The sequence below is a fragment of the Mesoplodon mirus genome, assembly GCF_964341445.2.
Source record: "Mesoplodon mirus genome assembly, chromosome: 5".
NCBI lineage: Eukaryota > Metazoa > Chordata > Mammalia > Artiodactyla > Ziphiidae > Mesoplodon > Mesoplodon mirus.
The window spans coordinates 120,646,701-120,667,292 of record NC_138980.1 but is presented as its reverse complement, the minus strand read 5'-3'; the positions used below and the strand labels follow the sequence as shown (position 1 = coordinate 120,667,292).

The window sequence follows — 20,592 nt, the reverse complement described above, 5'->3', positions numbered from 1 at the left end:
TTCGACCTAGAGAAAAGCAGTGGTTTTCAAGCATGATGTCTGGACAAGGTAACTCACTGGACAGTGAAGTCACAAAGCCTCTTGGTCCTGAGTCATATTGTGATTTCTCTTTAACTCATCAGCGAGTACCCATCGAGTTGAACTCAGTGCCCAGCATCATGCTAGGCCTTTGGAGAGTCGGAAGAGGGGAGATGTAGACAGGTGGTCCCTGACCTCATGGAGCTTCCAGTCTTGTAGGGAAAGGGGAACACAGCAGCGGGAGCACGATCCAGGTCTGTGAAAAGTGGAGTATGAAACAGAGCAAAGACGCAGGTGGATAAGAAGAAGTGGGACCCCTAGGTCTTATGACAGGCGCTTCCCCCAACCTTGGTTGGAGACCCACTCACGGAGACCCGCTCTGGCTTTGTTGTCCACAGGGTGCAGTTTTATGAAGGCTCCGAGTTGGTGGCTGACTCGGGGGTCACCATAGACACCACCATGCGTGGAGGCCGGCTCGGCGTGTTCTGCTTCTCCCAGGAAAACATCATTTGGTCCAACCTCAAATATCGCTGCAATGGTAATGTATATTCTTGTTACTGCATGATATTACTACAAAAAAAAAAATCAAATAATGCCACCCTATTGTATAGCACACATCCCTTCCAGAAGCCACAGGCTCATGCCACATATTCCCGAAACCTGAGAATCCCTGTGTAATCCAAGTAAAAGGTAGATCTCATTTTTCCTATTTGATAGATGAGGAAATTGAGCCCCAGAGAATTAAACTGCTTGGCTTAGGACGTGGGTTCAGTGAGAGATTCAGGCAGGTTTAATTGACAGGCAGCCTTCATTTTCATACAGCTCACACATAATCATAAACTCAAAATCCATTCTGTGTGCAAATTTTCTTTAGGCCTGTGAATGAGCACTCCTGGGCTTTAAGCCAACAATTTGCAAAGCAGCCGGTGGTAGAAAATGGCTGCCGGGGGTGTGGCGTGAAGTGGTGTCTTTGGGGGCCTGCTGAGTGGGCTGACAGCAACCCCTACAGGATGCCTCCCAGCATGAGATGCACCAGGATGTGGGCTGGAGGGAGCCTTCCTAATCCCCCTGTGCCTGTTCTCCTTTGCAGACACCATCCCAGAGGACTTCCAAGAATTTCAAACCCAGAATTTCGATCGCCTGGATAACTAAACCAAAGAAACAATCTGTGACTGCTTTTCCAAACACTGAAACCACATATTTTTTAACTTCCTACAACTTTCTTTATATACACTGTGGCTTTGTTTTGCCCACCCAAATATACCAAACTTTTTATATGAATGTAGCAATAAAGAAGAGATAATTTCTAAAAACTGTGTTACCCAGACATCGCTTGCACGTGGCTCAGGCTTTGATGATGTGTGTGCCGTTCTCTGTGGTGTCTACGTTCAACTTGCCAGGGGATCTTTTTTCCTCAGACGTGAGATTGAGCACGTGCATCAGTCAAAAGGCTCAGGCCAGAGGTTTCATCTTCCATCTCTCCAGTTAGCTACACACAGAAGCCTAACAGTTCCGTGCTCACCTCAGCAGCCTCCTTATTCTGGGTAAGAAGCCTCAGAAACACTGCTCAGGGACACCTTTCCTATGAAGACTTTTCCTGACCCATCCTGGGGCAGATTTGTCCAGTTCCTTCTGTTACCCTCCCCACCTCACACACACCTTCTGCCCAGACTTCTGTGCCAGCACTTTCAACATGGTTATTGTGCTTATTTATGTATTTGGCTCCCTCTAGTGGAATATCAGCTAATTGAGAATAAAGGACCATGTCTTAACTACAATCTGTATAATCTGAGTGCCCGACATGGAGTAGATATCCAGTAAATTTTTTGCTGGCTGGCTGCACGAATACCTCTTAAGTAATAAGGACAATAGCGTATATGGATCATATAAGCCCTCCTACAACTCAGAAAGCTGCTCACAACATACACTCTATCTGCGGTGGTATCAGCAGCCTCGCTGTATGTACGGGACAGAAACTTGCCTGATTTTTGCACTAGCCTTTCTTCCGTTCCATTTGTTAGGCAAAGATCCAGGCAAATTTTTATAAATTCCCTTAGATTTTTGTTTCAAGGAATATTGCTGGGAAGTAATATATTCTCCAAATTCTAAAATTCCTGGAAATATTTTAAATCATAAATAAAGGATAAACACTGTGACCACTGTTTTATTATATTTCAGTAGTCAGAAAACACAGTGGCATATGCATGACCAATATGAGATGTGCAGGATTTGGGGCCACCTCTCACACGTAAAGCCTACAGATGGAGGTTGCCTCGAAAGTCAGGACTTAGACCTTCAATCAGGGTCTTCAGTGAGTGTACAGAACTTAGACCTGTCTACCAATTATTCCTTCTGCTGACACAGAGGGAATCTAGTCTCGCAGGCAGATCCTGCTACAGGAGCTGCCTTCCCAGATCTCTGGGCCATATTGCTGTCCTGACACCTGTGGTTCCACATCTACAAATCTTTCCCAATTCCAAAGAGCCCAGGAAGGAGAAGTAAATTCATATGGTTGGAGATTGTCATCTCTCAATCTTCCCTGCTTTCCTTGCTTTTCGTATCCCACTGAAAGGTTATTTCCTGAGCCCCGAGGGCCTCCAGGAGCTCTCTGGCCCTCCTGGTCCCCACCCACTCTATGGTAGAGTTACATTATACCTTTATAGGTATAAAAGGTATTTCATAGTACAAAATTTTAGTGCGCTTTCTCTGGAGCCCTTGGCACTTTACTAGCAATATGTGATGAAGGCTACAGATCCTCTTCTTGGGGGATTTCATTCTAATCACTGAAGTACATGCCAAACCCTGTACCTGAAACACATGCATTTATAAGAGGAAAGTGTGTTAGTTGATCAGCTCTGGATGTGAATCTGAGCTGGTCTTACAGTATCTCGATCTGACTTTCAGTGAGACCGGCATGCTTATCAAAACTATCCTGTGCTCCTGTATTTTCCCCTACAAGCCTCCCTGAGGCTGCTGGAAAGAGGAGGCAGCCTCCCTGCTCTTAGCTGGGCAGTTGCTCCCAAAAAGCAGTATGTCCACAGGAAATTTTCTTTAGATAATTGATACTTTTTTGTCTATGACCATGATAGTACCATGGGCTCACAGGAGATTTAGAACATAATTCCATACTTTAGAGAGCTTATTAACATCATATATAATAAGTTTTGTCTCCCCCCAAAATCAGAGGGCAAATAGAAAAGGCAGACCCAGTGGTGTGCTTAATTAAACCAGCACATGCCAGCTCATGAGAGCTAACCAGTAAATTCTTAGGAACTTTGCGAGCCAGTTCTTAAACTGTTGAAAATGTGAAATTAGCCATGGTGGGCTTATTTACACCACAGAAATTGGCAAACACTACAAATTAGATCTCCAGATTGCTGACTGCCAAACATTTACCAACACACAACTGGGTACACTTCCTTATTCCTAGTCATTCTTCATCAATATCTTGGAAGCTGGTGTAGAAAGCTTGAAACTTTCAGAAAACTTCTTGTTTAAGAAGTAGAGAAGTACTCTTAGAAGTAAACGTAGGGAAGAAGCTCTTTGACGTGGATATTGGCAATGATTTTTTGGATATGATACCAAAAACACAAATGACAAAAGCAAAAATCAACACATGGTACTACATCAAACTCAAAAGCTTCTGCACAGCAAAAGAAACAATTAACAAAATGAAAAGACAACCTGCAGAATGGGAGAAAATTTTTACAAACCATATATTGGATAAGGGATTAATATCTGAAATATATATTTTTTAAAACCCATACAACTCAATAACAAAAAGCAAACAATACAATTTTTAGATGGACAGAGAACTAAACAGTTTTCCAGAGAAGACATCAAAATGGCCAACAGGGACATGAAAAGATGCTCACCATCACTAAGCATCAGGGAAATGGAAATCAAAACCACAATGGGATTCATCTCATCTATTAGAATGGCTATCATCAAGAAGACGAGACAACAAGTGCTGGCGAGGAGGTGGTGAAAAGAGAACCCTTATACACTGTTTGAATGTAAATTGGTCCAGCCACTATGGAAAACAGTATGGAGTTTCCTCATAAAATTAAAAATAGATCTACCATAAGATTGGTATATACCAAAAGAAATGAAAATAGGATTGCAAAGCAATACATGCACTGCCATGTTTACTGCAGCATTATTCACAATAGCCAAGATATGGAAACAACCTAAATGCCCAATGGATGAATGGATTTTAAAAAAAGATGTAGTATTCCACACAATGGAATATTATTCAGGCATGAATAATATTATTCAGGCATGAGAAAGGATCTCCTGCCATTTGCGACAACATGGATGGACCTTGCGTATAGTATGCTGAGATAAGTCAGACACAGAAAGACAAATACTGTGTGATATCACTTATATGTGGAATCTAAAAAAGTCAAACTTTTGAAAAACAAGAGTAAAATGGTGTTTACCAGAGGATGGGGAGTGAGGGGATAAGATTGCTGTTGTTTAAGGGTACAAACTTGCAGTGAGAAGTAAATACGTCATAGAGAGCCAATGCCCGATACAGTGAATATACACGACAATACTGTACTACAATCATCAAACTTGCTGAGACTAAAACGTAATTATCCCAACCACTAAAAAGAAATTATAATTATGTAATATGATAGAGGCACCAAATATCACTGCAACAGCAATCACATTACAACATGTAAATATATCAGATTAACATGTTGTATACCCTAAATTCACACAACGTTATATATCAAATATATTCAATTTAAAAAAGCAAAGAAGTGGAAGAAACTGTGAAAATCGGGAAGCACTTGAGAGAGGCTAGACAAAGGCCAGATACACACCATAGGAACAGACTAGCAGGTGTGGTACCCTCTTCCCCAAGTCACAACCTGGGACTTTTGAATGTATACACTCAACTTTATCTCACCGACTCAAATTCCTATTAGAGTTTCATTCAGGTTAGTAAGGTCCTCCTTTGAGTTTTAGTAACACCCCTAGGAGTCTGAGCAGCCATCACTCACCAACGAGGATAAAGTCATCCCGTTGCCTATCCACCTCCTCACTTCTGACTGAGATCAAGGGTCCTGGGGGCATGGGAGGTGTGACTGGGCGAGAGAAGAGGCTCATCACTGTGGGAAAAGGACCGTGCCTGGGTAGACTCCCACCAGGTGTGGGGAGAGTTCTTGGGGCAGGACGAGGGTGCAGAGGGCATCAGGAGACAGCCCCAGGGCCTGGGAGCAGGTGCAAAGAGGGAGGTAGAGCACATTTTGCCTCCACCCAAGAAAGAAAGGAAGATCCTCCCTCTCCCCTCCCAAGTTATTATTCCAGAATCTCAGAATTAATTAAAGATACAAACCACAAAATCTGAAGTTTATAAGTTCAACTTAAAACTCTTACTATACTCGGGGAAAGGGCAGGGGGGATAAATTAGGAGGTTGGGATTAACATATACACACTACTATATGTATAACAGATAAGCAACAAGGACCTACTGTATAGCACAGGGAACTCTGCTCAATATTCTGTGATAACCTACAAAGGGAAAGAATCTGAAAAAGAATAGATATATACATATATACACATATATGTATAACAGAATCACTGTGCTATACACCTGAAACTAACACAACATTGTAAATCAACTGTACTTGTACATTGTAAATCAACTGTGCCAATTTTTAAAAAATCTTCTATTCTACTATACTTTATCAATATACAAATCTACTTAGTACTCTATAGCAAAATTTATAACCACTTTTAAGCTTTTGATTGTTTAGTCCCATTTGCAAACTTAATTAAATCTCCCTAAGCATTTAAAATTGCATTTATAAACTTAATACATTAATCTATAACATAATACTACAGTAATTTGTGATATACTATAAATTTACTATGTTTCAATTTCACTTATAAATTAAATTTTTCTGTCATTTGTCTGACAAAACCTACCTACATACTTATGTAACTCTTACAAATATAACAAATATGAATATTGTGGATCATAAGGTATCTTAACCACCTACTATTTATATATTCAACCAAACCCTCCCATACATTTTAACTTAAAATTACAAGACTAAAATCAAATACTCAAGTTCAGTTTATTAAATTCTCGAATATGCCAAATTCTCTTAAATATTTCAAGTACTTTACGTACCACATAGTCAAAGATAATTCCCAAATACCACACAAAAATATTGGGATGACTGGTTCAGCATCTCTATATTTAAGTTTTCTTAGGAATAAAAGAGCCTTACCCAATAAGGAAACTATACTGTTTCAAGACATTTGGGGTGAACTCAGTGGACTGAGGTTGTTTATTAGCTAAAGTTTTGGGGCTCTGGACACTGAAGGGGATTTTTCTCATGACCCCAAGGGGAAAGCTGAGCTCTCCTATAGTCCCAATGTTATTAGGGACTCCAAGTGTATGCCCTCCAAACAGGGGTGGCTCATATTCCACTCCCCTAGATTCATGTATAAATGACCTAGTTCTCAAGTTTCCTCACCTCTAGACCAGATTCTTTTTGTGCTGGAAGAATCTACAGTAGCCATAATTGTGTCTTCTGTGTACAAAAGCCTCCCTCATAAGGAAAAAAAAATCAACAAAAAACAGCTAAGTGACAACACTGATAGAATTTTTTTTTTTTTTTTAAATTTTGGAGGAGTCTGGGAAATGCATCCTCAACTTCAAATAAGTGGCTGACAATTGTTCTAGGGCACAACCCATTTCTACAATGGGGATTGTCACTCTACAGAGGGGACTGTCGCTGTACCTTGGTGCAGCCCTCCCTGGCTCCAAGGCCATCAACACACAGCAGGCTGCAGCATCACTGAACGGCCTGGCGATCCTGCCACAAACCCTCTGAGGCAATGAGCTCAGGGTCCACCCTCTGCCTGAACGGAAGAATTAGGGGAAAGGGAAATATGAGCAGGAGGTGGGTCTGTGTCTCAAGGTGCTACCCTACTGCATTCTGAATGATCGCAAATGTTGGTGATCTAAAGGGTAGGATCCTCTTTGTGTTTCTGGGGCCTACCTGAAAAAACAAAATAGCCACCAGGGATACGGTTTGGAAAAGTAGGACTTGATCAAGGAATGAAACTGGAGTTGGTCTAGAGGCAGAGGGGGGTGGCCATTAGAAGAGAGAAAGGGATTCCCCAAGGCTGGTGGAGCAGAGAGGTTGTGGGGTCTGGGGTGGTGGGGTCTGCCCCACTCCCACACAGCAGGAGAAGGTGGAGGAGCCTCCAGTGGGGCACCCGTGGGTGACTGTGGACTGCACACTTAGCCCACACCCTGAGAGCAGAGGTGAGGGCTCTGGGTAGCCAGGACTGCAGGGGCAGACAGGCCCGTTATAAGTAGCATCACTGCAGCCACCAAGAAATGGCGCCCCCGTGTGGTTGGAGGACCAGACGCCCGCAGGAACATCCAGTGGCTGAAGAGCAATGGTAGAGCGGGTGACCACCAAAGATAAAGCCCCCAATCTCATATTCTGAAGCCACAGAAGCCCAGGGATACTGAATGGGGGCATGGGGGTGAGGGAGGAGCCCCAGAAAGAACTGACAATGGAGGTCAGCCGGATGAGTGGGCAGGAGGCCAGAGTGAGAGCAGGGGCATCTGCTGAGCCCCAACAGAGTGGAGCAGACAGAAGGAAAGTCAAGGAAGGGAGGACATGAGGGGCAGGGCCAGAGGGATCTGCACTCGGAGGAGAGAACTGGGCCACAGCGAGAGCAGAACCACCTCCACGACCCACACTCCCAACTCCAGAAGGTGTTTCTGGAGATACTGTCCATCCAGCTCCGTTCACCAGAGGCAGAAGCAGGCAGCCCCAGACCCACATGCAGAAATGGGGAGCCTGCAAAGCACGTGTACTGTTCTAAGATAAAACTCCTGACCATGTGTTGTTTCTATAAGAAAGAATGGAATACAAGTTAAGAACGTGTCAAACAGACCAATGAGGGTTTCCCTGGTGGCACAGTGGTTGAGAGTCCGCCTGCCGATGCAGGGGACACGGGTTCGTGCCCCGGTCTGGGAAGATCCCACATGCTGCGGAGCGGCTGGGCCCGTGAGCCATGGCCGCTGAGCCTGTGCGTCCGGAGCCTGTGCTCCGCAACGGGAGAGGCCACAACAGTGAGAGGCCCGCGTACCGCAAAAAAAAAAAAAACAACAAAACAACAGACCAATGAGCAGTTTAAATGGGTTCAGCAAAATATTGCCTAAGAGAAGTATAGATGAATAAATGATATAAAATGAGAACAATTAAAATACAAACAAAACAGCCTTGATTTCAGCTCCTAGTTCACACCACCAAGGCTGGACCGCAAGTTGGTTTCTTGAGCCACTACAAATCAGACTTGCATTATTCAGCTCCTACTGACTAAATTTGTTCTTAAAATTAAAAGCTGCCTGTGTTTAAACCAGGCCACATCCTTCACCTTAGAAATTCCACAAAATAGCTCCTGAGCCGAGGGGTCCAGATGGGTGGCTGCGTGGTGGAGCCGGGTCCCAACCCTGCCCTGAAGGGTAACCCTCAGAAGTCACAGCTTCAGCTCAAGGTACTCTGAGAAAAGGATTCGTTTCAGTCCTTGATCCAAGTGGTGAACTAACACACAAGTTTCGCCTCCGTGAAGTTTAACTTGCTAAGTACTACCAAATTTATACACGATGAAGCACAACAGGAATCCCTGTCGGGAGCATGTGTGCCCACAAAAAAGACTTGTCCAACTAAGCGTGAACATCTTTTGCCACGTTTCAGGTTCTTAACTAAATACTTGTTCATTAATGCTTATTTTATAGCATCTGCTAGAGTAAGCAGTAGCAGACATCTAAAGTCTAAGAAAAATTTATGGAAGGAAAATTCTTATCGAAAATTTCTCCGTTAATTTGTCTTTAATGAGTTATCCTGTTCCCCAACCCTCTCCCACCAGAATTATGAGGATGAGAGTTCGAGAACCAACATCTCGCAAGTCCCCTCTCACCCTGTGGTTTCTGTGAGCTCCTGGAGGATGAGGACTGTGCAATTTTCATCTCCATCCCTCCCCTCTCCAACCCCCCACCCCTGCCCTCATTAAAGTGTTGAATTGGAAAAGCCAACTGCATCAAGCACAAGAGCAGTCGGCTTCAACTTCCTGTCTTTCTCCAGAGAATCCACTAGGTGGCGGCAATCCTCTAAAAATAGCCCTATTCTGAACAGACTGCTTTTATTTTTTTAGCTAAAAGACAACTCCTAAAGTTCATTAAAAGTAAAATAACAACTACTACAGTTTATTAAAAACTTACTCTACCCCTAGCACTGTTAACTGCTAATAGTTCAGTGCTTAAGAACTCTTATTTACCAAAACATAACAACTAAACAAAAAACAAGCACCATACATGAAACATCCTAAATTTGAATTATTGCAGATTAGGCTCTGAATGATCACTGAAGCCTCATTTCCTTTGGTTTCTTTCAGAAATTGCCTAGAGAAGCCTTTTTCCATTTTCCTCAACCTAAATTCACATGATAGTCTTCTCTGTGAGCCAAGCAAAGAGCCATTCTCCATCCATTCATTCATTCACTCACTCATTCATTCATCAAACACCCAATAAGCAATTACCATGTGCCAGACACTGTGCTAGGCACTGTGAGGGCTACAAAAAAGGTACACAAATGCAGTTGGCTTCAGTCCAGGCCACTGTATGAGTGAAAGTCATTTTCATTCTAGTACTGATCATAATTGTGAAAGTATAATTTATTTTAGAATTAGATGAACCTTAAAGCCAATCTCTAGATTCCCTTACTCTTAGACTATCTATAACACATTTGTCTATTGGAAGAACCCCTACTTACTTAATCCTGAGAGTTCTTAGCTGGGTCAAAAGAGCCTTGTCCTAAATGTCCCACCAGGAAGGATTTTCCAGGGAGCAGAGGGCAGAGTCCCAGGCCAGGACAGGTGGCTTGACAGAAACTGATTGAGGCAAAAACTGTTTGGCCTGCAGGGTGTTTTCGTTGTCGTTTGGTAGTTTGTTGGTTTTGTTAACCTGAGCAAACATTTAAAACACGGAAGAGTTCACATAAAAATCTGGATTTCCAGCTTCCCTCAAAAAATCAAAAGCTCTGGCCACACCATCTGCATTCCTGACCAGGAGCCTCAGCGAGGGCTATGTCCTCCAGGTCTGCCAGGCCCCATTCAACCCTCGGCACTCAATAGGCTCCTGCCTGGCTGCTACAGGCGACTGAATCTGACTGAGACCCTCAACTTGCTATATCCAAGGTACTCGGCAAAGCCAGCCGGGAGTACACAGAAGGGTTAGACACCAGCCCTCTGGCTGATGACCTGCTAGGTACCTTGTCCCCAGTCCCACAGCTACTGAATGGCTCAGCCTGGGCTCTAATCCAAGTGTCCTAAGTCCTTGTCCTAGCAGGACTCCACAAGAAACAGAAGGCTGTCAAATTCGTAACTGAGAAGAGATTAATAAAGGGGCTAATGCAGAAGGTAGGGGCAGGTTTTGGGAAACCAAAAGCGAGAGTACAGTATCCCTTCCTCTGCTCCCGCCCCACTCCACCCACCAAGCAAGAGAGGGGAGCTGTTCCCACCCCTCCCCACCTCCCTTGACAGAACTAGAGGCAAGAGTTGTCACCACTTCTGGAGAAGGTGAGGGCAGTGAGTGCAGCCAACAGGACCTTGGGTAGAGGGGCACAGCCGCACCCCACATGTGCAAAACCCCGCGTGTGAAAAACCCCGCGCAGGAGCCAAGGAAACAAGCATCCCACCCTCAGTCTCCTCCCCCTCCCCAATCACTCAGACTCAGCCAGAGCCAATGTGCCAGGGGGTCCACTGATGCAGAAGGCCGATGCCAGCCCCTCCAGACAGAAAGCAGAGGAAGGGCAGGTGGGGAGTGGGCCCCCCTTTTGACCCAGAACAAAGAGAAGACCCCCTACTTCTACTCCACCTGAATTCAGCTCCACCACACTGCCCTCTGCCTCGGGCATTGGACCAAAATATCACACACCAACACAGACAGGGAGGAAAAAGACTAACAGTAACAGCTCGACTCAGAGAGCATTCCAGACACCTTGTACACACTACATCTAATCCTGACAACAACCTGCAAGGGAGGAGGAGAGCAGGGAGAGGAGGGAGAGGATTCCCTTCTTGTTACTGAAGAAACCGAGGCACAGACTGGGAAAGGGATTTGGCAAAGGACACCTACTTTATAAATGGCAGAGACAAGATTCAAACCCGGTGTCCCTGGCTCCATAACCTGAAATTATTATATAGTTATAGAAAATATGCATCAATTATACAGAAAAGAGTTAACAGAGCAGGCCTGAGATTTCTATCCTAAAAGCCTGCTTGCAGTTTTGATCATGAAGAGATGTTGAATGACAAAATTGTTTTTTCCTCCTCTACTACAGGGACTGTTTGGTTATTCTGCTTTATTCTGTTTATACAGTGAATTACATTTTTAGGTGTCTTTTAATATTAAACCATTCTTTAAAAAAAAAAAAAAGGCTGCTTGCCAAGTTGGCCTCTGGCTGGCACCTGAGAGCCTGGGTTTGGGGAGGGCTACCTCCATTCCCAGAACTGGTAAGTGTGGCCCATATTGTACCATGTGGCTTATGCGGAACACCTGCTTCCCTGCCGGGTGTCTGGAACTCTGGTACATGCTAGGAAGAGTGTGCTTGCATGCCCAGCCCCCAGTAACAACCCGGCTGCTGAGTCTCTAATGAGCTTCCCTGGTGGATGTTTCACATGTGTTGTGGCAACTCCTTGCTGGAGGGGATTAAACACGTTCCTCTAGGAGAGGAATCTTGGAAACATGCACCTGGTTTCCTTAAGATTTTGCCCCGTGCCCCTTTTTCCTTTGCTGATTCTGCTTTCTATCGTTTGCTGTAATAAATCATCACCATGAGCTTGACTGTATGCCGAGTCCTGGGAGTCTCCTAGCAAGTCACTGTACGGGAGGTGGTCTAGCGCACCCCTGAAACATCAGGCACCTCTCACTAGCAGCTGAGTGAGGCCGTGGGCTTGTCAAGTGCAAAGACTAAATGAAGGGCTATTTCCGCATCATTCATGAGGAAATAAAGAGGGGCGCAAAGGTAAAAGCTAAGGCTAATAACTACAAATGCCCTGTAGAACCAGAGGAGAAGACTCACAGTGGAGACCACTGAGATGAGACACACATGACCAGGGGCAGAGACCAAATGGTGTGGCTTATTTGGCTAGTCCTGCACCTGGAGGAATTTAAGGTAGAGGCTACGACTCCCAATATCTGCTCTATCCTTCTTTCATAGGCATAGAGCCCACAATTTTACCTGGAACATAGATGCCCGGAATAAGTCTACATCTCCCAGATTTCCTTGTAGTTGGGTGTGGTCATATGACTAAGTTCCAGCCAATGGCATGTAAGCAAACAAATTATGGTAGCTCTGGGACTCTTCTTTTAAAGATAGTTGATGTTTCCTCTCTATCCTTTTTTCCCTCCTCCTACTCTGGAATATGGATGTGATGGCCAGAGGTCCAGAAGCCATCTTCGACAGAGGAGAAAACTTTGGGAATGGAAGTGTCATAGCACAGAACAGGATAGAATTGGTACTGTGAAGTCACACACTGGCCCTAATATTTCTACATCTCGGCTTTTTGAAAATGAGAATTTTTTATCAGCGTATTTGGGGCTTTTCTGTTACTCCCAGTTGAATTTAATTCTCCCTAATACAGAAGATACTCAGGATGGGCAAGTGTTTGCAAAGCTATGTATCCAAAACCATAAAATCACCAGATTTCGTATCTGAATGGTGATTAGGGACCATCTTTTTCAACCTCCCCATTTTACAGTTGGAGAAAGAGAGACCCGGTCATCTCTGATTTGTCAGGGTCCCATGGCTAGTTAGGAGTGGGTCTGAGACTAGATCCCAGGTGTGGGAACCTGCAGGCTCAAGCTTCTCCTTCTACTGTGAGAACCACCTCAGCTAGGCCAGGTCAGAGGTGAGGTCTGAGACGCTGCTCCCCTCCATAGCACTCCAACAGAAAGTGCTAATAGAAGGTACGAGACAAAATTCCAGGAGTCTCCTGGGAGGCCACCACACCTCCTGTTTTGATGGGGAAGACCCAGCAGTGGAAGGTGGGCACGTCCTGGGACTTTGGAGGCCCCAGCTTTTCTTCTCCACACCTTCTTGTCACCCTCACCAGACTTCATGCCTCCATCTATTCTTGGAGTTCGAACCCGAGGCTACTGGGAGTGCTTCTGACCCTGGCCAGCTGCCTTTATGAAGCGAACAAAACCAGCAACTTTATACAGCTGACCCTTGAAAAACACAGGTTTAAACTGTGGGGAGTCCACTTATACGTGGGCTTTTTTCAACAAATACGTACTGTGGTACTATGCGGTCTGCAGCTGGTTGAAACTGCAGGTGAAGAAACACATAATATGTAGGGTCAACTGTAAAGTTATACTGGATTTTCCACGGTGAGAGAGGGTCAGCATCCCCAGCCTCCATGTTGTTCAAGGGTCAACTGTACAGCAGCCCTAGTCAACCTCAGGCTTGAGAAAGAGCTCACTGGGATCCAACTTGCTTCCCAAAGCACACTTGGCCTTGCTTACATCAGGGGAACTTATGTTCCTGCTGAAAAACACTGTGGCAGATGCGTTTGGTGTCCATCTCTCTCAGCACTTCTCACTCACTGATGTCAAACTGCCAGCAGCTGCAGCACTTTGTTCCAGAGCATTCTCTGGTGCTGAGACAACTTTTTCTACCCACGTCGCAGGCTGGGAGTACAAGGGAATTAAGAGTCCCAGCAACAGGCTCCAACTAGCCCTTCACCTTGCGGGGGGATGCCCCTGAGGTATTGTTGCAATGTACATAGAAGTGAGAGTTTTCTTTCTTCTCCTGAGGGCAAGGAAAGCAAAGGGAACCGCAAACAGGCTAGAGAAGAAACATAACCTGGCCTGAAATAGTTAATCACTCCTTGTTTTACTCTGTCACTAATCTGTAGTAAATAGATTTGTACTTTACAAAGCTAACCTCACTCCCTGACACTATGCAATTTACATTTGGCACCTATCACCCCCAAATCTCCCTGAGTTACATCCAATAAACCAGAGGCAAACGGATGCAATTACCCGGTGGCCTGACACCAGCTATGACTGTTTTGAAATAATGTAAAGGAAAGGAAGAATGTAAGACCTTCACTACTTTGATCCTTGTCATATACCCCGGACTGCGAGACCCACATATAAAATCTTCCCTGATTTCCAAGGGATAGGGGAGCACAGTTCTTGAGGCGCTAGCCTGCTGCCTGGCAGAAAAATAAAGCCATCTCTCTCTTCCTCCAAATTCCCTGTCTCCGTATTTTTGTTCGGCATTGGTGCACAGGGAAGCCGATATTTCGGCAACAGTATGTGTCCTCTGTCACCCCCAGCACGATGAAGCTCCAGTTGCCTCAGTGGTAAATGCCTTCCCCTCCCTGCCTCACTCTCCACTCCCCTACTTGGGGTTCCTTTACCTCCAAATAAACAAGCTGTACTCAAATCCTTAACTCAGCGTCTGCTTCTGGATAAACCAACCGGAAGTAAACCTCCCTCTCTACTAGCCCACTTAGGTTTTACTTGATCCATAGTTAGGGAAACTGAGGTGTGAATGGATACCCAGTGCTCATGAACATGCGCACACATACATATGTAGAAATGTCCAACTCCCCTCTGGAGCAGTCATCCCAAAGACATCCATGTGTCTCAGCCACTTAGCTGGGCTTCACTGTCCCTCCATGAATAGCCCAGAGGTCCAGTAAATAAAAGGAAAACTAGAACAATGAGGGCATAGTGATACTGGATCTCATTCATCTTTTTAATCATACCCGCCGTCCACCATCACATCCAGCCCACAGACTTCGGTAAATGCTCATTAAATATCTGTTCATTAGAGAAGCAGTTAGAAACAGGCAGCTTCCGCTGCACAACAGCCCACCTCCAATGCCCAACTATCTCATCTCTCTGGGCACCAAGGATAAGTCCCCCACCCCTACTCTCTCCACACATAGCGGTGCAGAAACGGTACTTGGTTTTTTCAAACTATTCTTCTGCATCTTCAGAAGCATGTGCCCGGAACATACTCATGCAACAGCCTGCTTGTTCATAAGTATATTTCCATTTTAGCAAGCGCAGCTGTCGTTCCTGCTGGTCTCACCCATGCCACCTGCCCAGAGGGAAAATTTAATTCACAGAAACTCAGAGTACCTCCCAATTCAGGGGTTCTCTCAAGAGCCTCCCTGACAGTTGTCATCTCGCTATTTCATGAATACCTCAAGTGACAGGGAACTCACTACCTACAAACTTTTGACCTGATAGGCTACATGAGGTAGACTATCCTTTTGTTGGAAGGTTCTAATTATAATAGTTTTGAATAATAGACATCCATTAGACATTTACTATATGCCAAGCGCTATTAAAAGTGCTTTACCTGTGTGAATTCATTTAATCACCACAGCAACCTTATGAAATACCTGCTATTGTTATCATCCCCACTTCAGAGCACAGAGAAGTTCATAGCTTGCCCACGATCACAGAGCTGGCAACTGGCAGAAGGAGATTTCAAATCGAGGAAATCTCACCCCAGAGCCTTCCTTATTGCCTTTTTTTTTTTTTTTTTTTTTTACTCGGGGTAGAAATCTCCCACCATATTAACTAAGCCCTTGTAGGTCCAGATCCTTGTGAAATTGTGATGAAAGCCAAGGACCCTCCCTCTCCCTTTGCTAATGTGCAGATGGACACAACATTTTGCATATAATTTCAGGGAGTCAACCTGTCCAGCCCATGGCATGCAGGTTAAGAACCACTACCAACACACCAACACAGAATATTTTGCATTTGCCTCTACTTGAAAGTCATTTGAGGAGATTTTATGTATCCAGTGGGCTTCCTCATGTTTCTCCAAGCTAAATTCACCCAGTTCCATTATGAAAGAATATTCAACCACCCCTACCCCCAGTAACCAAAGAAAGACAAATTTTAAAAATAATGAGATTAAACAATAATGAGTGCTATTATGTACTTTTAAAACAAGCAACAATAAAGAAAGACTTAAAAATCATATGCTTGAGGGTGGTACTCACTTGTTGCTGCTGGCATTGGGCCTATAGCCACTACCTTTAGAAAGAAATCTGGCAACACACAGGAAGGAGTGATGAAAATGCCCACAAGCTTCTGACCTGACAATTCCACTCCCAGAATCTATTCCAAGACAATGATTTATGTGGAAATAAAAGCCATATATAGAAAGATATTCATAGCAAACTTACTTCTAAGAGCTAAAAAGAAAAAAAAGGAAAAACTTAATGCCCCCAAAACAATGGGATAATTATAAATATAGTTATTAATAATGGAATATATCAAACAATGGAAAGCATTATAATAATATTCAGAGAAAAAATGTGTAACAGAGAAAGAAAGTCATGATTGTTGTTAATTTTGGAGTGATAGGGCAGGAATGCCCAGAGAGTTTTAATTAGCTTTTTAGTGCCTCACTCTAAAAGGTGAGACCAAACAATGAAAATAAAAGCAGCTCAGAGGGGTGAGAAAGAGGCCATAAAGGGACCAGAGGAACACGTAAAAGAAAAAAACTAAATAATACCCTCCTTGGGAATTCCCTGGCAGTCCAGTGGTTAGGACTCCATGCTTTCACTGCTGAGGGCCTGGGTTCAATTCCTGGTCGGGGAACTAAGATCCCACAAGCTGCGTGGCACAGCCTAATAATAATACCACCCACCTTGAAATATGAGAAGATATGTGCTATGGTCCATATATTTGTGTCCTCCCTAAATTCATATGTGGAAATCCTAACCTCCAAAGATGATAGTATTAGAAGGCTGGGTCTTTAGAAGATGCTTATGTCATGAGAGTGGGGCCCTCAACAACATGATTAGTGCCTTATGAAGAAAAATAAAAAGGCTACAGAGAGAGTCCAGCCTCTTCCACCATGTGAGGACACAGCAAGAAGATGCTGGTATGAGCCAGGAAAAGGGCCCTCACCAGAAGGCAACCAGGCTGGCACCTTGATCTTGGAATTCCCAGCCACCAGAAGTGTAAGCAACAAATTTCTGTGGTTTATAAGCCACCCAGTGTTTTTTGTTATAGCAACCTGAACAGACTAAGACAATATGCATCCATGAAACAAGAACAGAATGCTATTTTTAGGGAGGGAAAGGAATAATCAGAAAACAGAAAAGAACTCTTGGTAGATAGAATTATGATAGCTAACATAATAAATTCAACAGAAAATCTGGAAGATAAAATAGAGAAACTCTCCAATAAAGGGAACACAATAAATAGAAAGTGGGAGAGAAAAGGTGACTAATCTGGAAGGCTCAGTATCTACCTAATAGGAGTCCAGAAAGAAAGATCAGAGACAATTTCCAGGACAGGGAGTTTAACTGGCCAAGGCAAAGGCATATACCCTGCCTACAGCTGGGCAGGGAGGGGAGGATCTGGCCTCTTTAAGTTCTTTAGAGAAAGGGCACTGCCTCCACCACAACTATACCCAGGAGTATCGTCTCCAGGAGATAAAGTCATAAGGTGCTATTAAGAAATGAGGTTTAGATAATGGACAGCCAAAAACTACTAATGTCACTACACAGGAACACACGTTGACTCCTAGAAAACAGACATTCTTCTCCAACTTCTGATAGAACACCTTAGAATCCTATCAAATGCAAGATCTCCCATTCTAGAACTTTTGTGGATCATCATAGGATAGATTTCTTGTGGTGTCCTACATTCCAGTTGCTTCATATAGGTTATCTCATTAAAGCCTTAGAACAAAGCAAAAAAGTAAATACTCTTAATATCCTTATTTTGTAAATGAGGAAACAACTACCCAGAGAGGTTAAGAAGCAAGTTCAAATAAGAACCTGCTGTATAAAAAAATAAATAAAATTGTAAAATTAAAAAAAAAGAAGCAAGTTCACCCATCTAATAAGAAGGAAAGCCAGGATTTGGATGGAGTTCACCTGATTGTGGAGTATGCGCCCTTACCCATATACCACAGGACTTGATATTCCTCTCCCAAAAGGCTTCCCAGTGCTCCTAGAGACCCAGGTGTCCCATCTTACTCAGGACTCCAAAGAGGATGTAAGGCAGCTCATTAAATGGCCCGAGCCTCAGCAGAGCCATGTACCAGGAGCCTGTAGCTCAGCAACTCAGCTCAGAAAGACCTTGGCATCCATGGTCATCCATAGGAGGGCCATGAGCCTTCTCCAGGCACTTTTTTTTCTAACTGACATATACCATTACTTTAGTTTCAGTTGTATAGCATAATGATTCAATTGATATTTGTATACATTGAAAAATGATCACAAAATAAGTCTAGTTACCATCCATCACCACACACAGAGACAAATGTTTTCTTCTTGTGATGAGAACTTTTAAGATTTACTCTCTTAGCAACTTTCAATATGCACTACATTATTATTAACAATAGTCACGAAATATTCTCCAGGATAGATCACATACTAGGCCACAAAACAAATCTCAGTAAATTTAAGAAAATTGAAATAATATCAAGCATCTTTTCTGATCACAATGCTATGAGACTAGAAATCAACTACAACAAAAAAACCTGCAAAAAACACAAACACATGGAAGCTAAACAATATACTACTAAACATTCAACAGGTTCGTGGAGAAATCAGAGAGGAAATTAATAAATATCTGGAGACAAATGAAAACTCAGTGATCCAAAATCTATGGGATGCAGCAAAAGCAGTTCCAAGAGGGAAGTTTATAGTGATACAAGCCTACCTCACAAAGCAAGAACAATCTCAAATAAACAATTTAACCTTACACCTAAAGAAACTAGATAAAGAAGAAAAAGACAAAACCCAAAGTTAGTAGAAGGAAAGAAATCATAGAGATCAGAGCAGAAATAAATGAAATAGAAACAAAGAAAACAATAGCAAAGATCAATAAAACTAAGAACTGGTTCTTTAGAAAGATAAGCAAAATTGATAAACCTTTAGCCAGACTCATCAAGAAAAAAAGAGGACCCAAATCAGTAACATCAGTTATAAAAAAGGAGAAGTTACAAATGATACCACAGGCATACAAAGGACCATAGGAGATTACTATGAGCAATTACACGCCAATAAAATGGACAACCTAGAAGAAGTTAACAAATTTCTAGAAATGTACAATCTCCCAGGACTGAACCAGGAAGAAATAGAAAATACAAACAAACCAATTACCAGTAATGAAACTGAATCAGTTAAAAAAAAAAAAAGAGAGAGAAAGAACAAAAAAACTCCCAACACAGAGGAACCAAGCTGGCGGAGTAGAAGGCCGTGCTCTCACTCCCTCTTGCGAGAACACCAGAATCACAACTAGCTGCTGGACAATCATGGACAGGAAGATACTGGAACTCACCAAAAAAGATACCACATATCCAAAGACAAAGGAGAAGCCACAATGAGAAGGTAGGAGGGGTGCAATCACAGTAAAATCAAATCCCATAACTGCTGGGTGGGTGACTCACAGACTGGAGAACACTTATATCACAGAAGTCCACCCACTGGAGTGAAGGTTCTGAACCCCTTGCCAGGCTTCCCAACCTGGGGGTCTGGCAATGGGAGGAGGAATTCCTAGAGAATCAGACTTTGAAGCCTAGTGGGAATTGATTGCAGGACTTTGACAGGATTGGGGAAAACAGAGACTCCACTCTTGCAGGGCACACACAAAGTAGTGTGCACATCGGGACCCAGGGGAAGGAGCAGTGACCCCAGGGGAGATTGAACCAGACCTACCGGCTAGTGTTGGAGGGTCTCCTGCGAGGTGGGGGTGGCTGTGGCTCACTGTGGGGACAAGGACACTGCCAGCAGAAAGTCTGGGAAGTACTCCTTGGCTTGAGCCCACCCAGAGTCTGTCTTTAGCCCCAACAAAGAGCCCAGGTAGGCTCCAGTGTTGGGTTGCTTCAGGCCAAACAACCAACAGGGAGGGAACACAGCCCCACCCATCAACAGTCAAGTGGATTAATGTTCTACTGAGCTCTGCCCACCAAAACAACAGTCAGCTCTACCCACCACCAGTCCCTCCCATCAAGCCTCTTAGATAGCCTCATCCACCAGAGGGCAGAGAACAGAAGCAAGAGGAACTACAATCCTGCAGCCTGTGGAACAAAAACCACATTCACAGAAAGATAGACAAGATGAAAAGGCAGAGGGTTATGTACCAGATGAAGGAACAAGATAAAACCCCAGAAAAACAACTAAATGAAGTGGAGATACGCAACCTTCCAGAAAAAGAATTCAGAATAATGATAGTGAAGATGATCCAGGACCTCAGAAAAACAATGGAGGCAAAGATCAACAAGATGCAAGAAATGTTTAAAAAAGACCTAGAAGAATTAAAGAACAAACAAAAAGAGATAAACAATACAATAACTGAAATGAAAACTACACTAGAAGGAATCAATAGCAGAATAACTGAGGCAGAAGAATGGATAAGTGACCTGTAAGAATGGTGGAATTCACTGCTGCAGAACAGAATTAAGAAAAAAGAATAAAAAGAAATGAAGACAGCCTAAGAGAACTCTGTACAACATTAAACGCAACAACATTCGC

The 20,592-nt window shown here is 43.6% G+C and overlaps 1 protein-coding gene across 1 annotated transcript in view; it reads left to right on the top strand.

Moving 5' to 3' along the window:
• Positions 1–4,277, top strand: part of THBS4 (thrombospondin 4) — a 52,004-nt gene extending 47,727 nt beyond the window's left edge. The window contains exons 21-22 of the mRNA XM_082621261.1: positions 417–556; positions 1,109–4,277. Coding sequence (XP_082477387.1) covers positions 417–556; positions 1,109–1,170 — 202 coding nt within the window. The 3' untranslated portion in view covers positions 1,171–4,277. The remainder of the gene's footprint in view (positions 1–416; positions 557–1,108) is intronic.
• Positions 4,278–20,592: the final 16,315 nt, after the last annotated feature.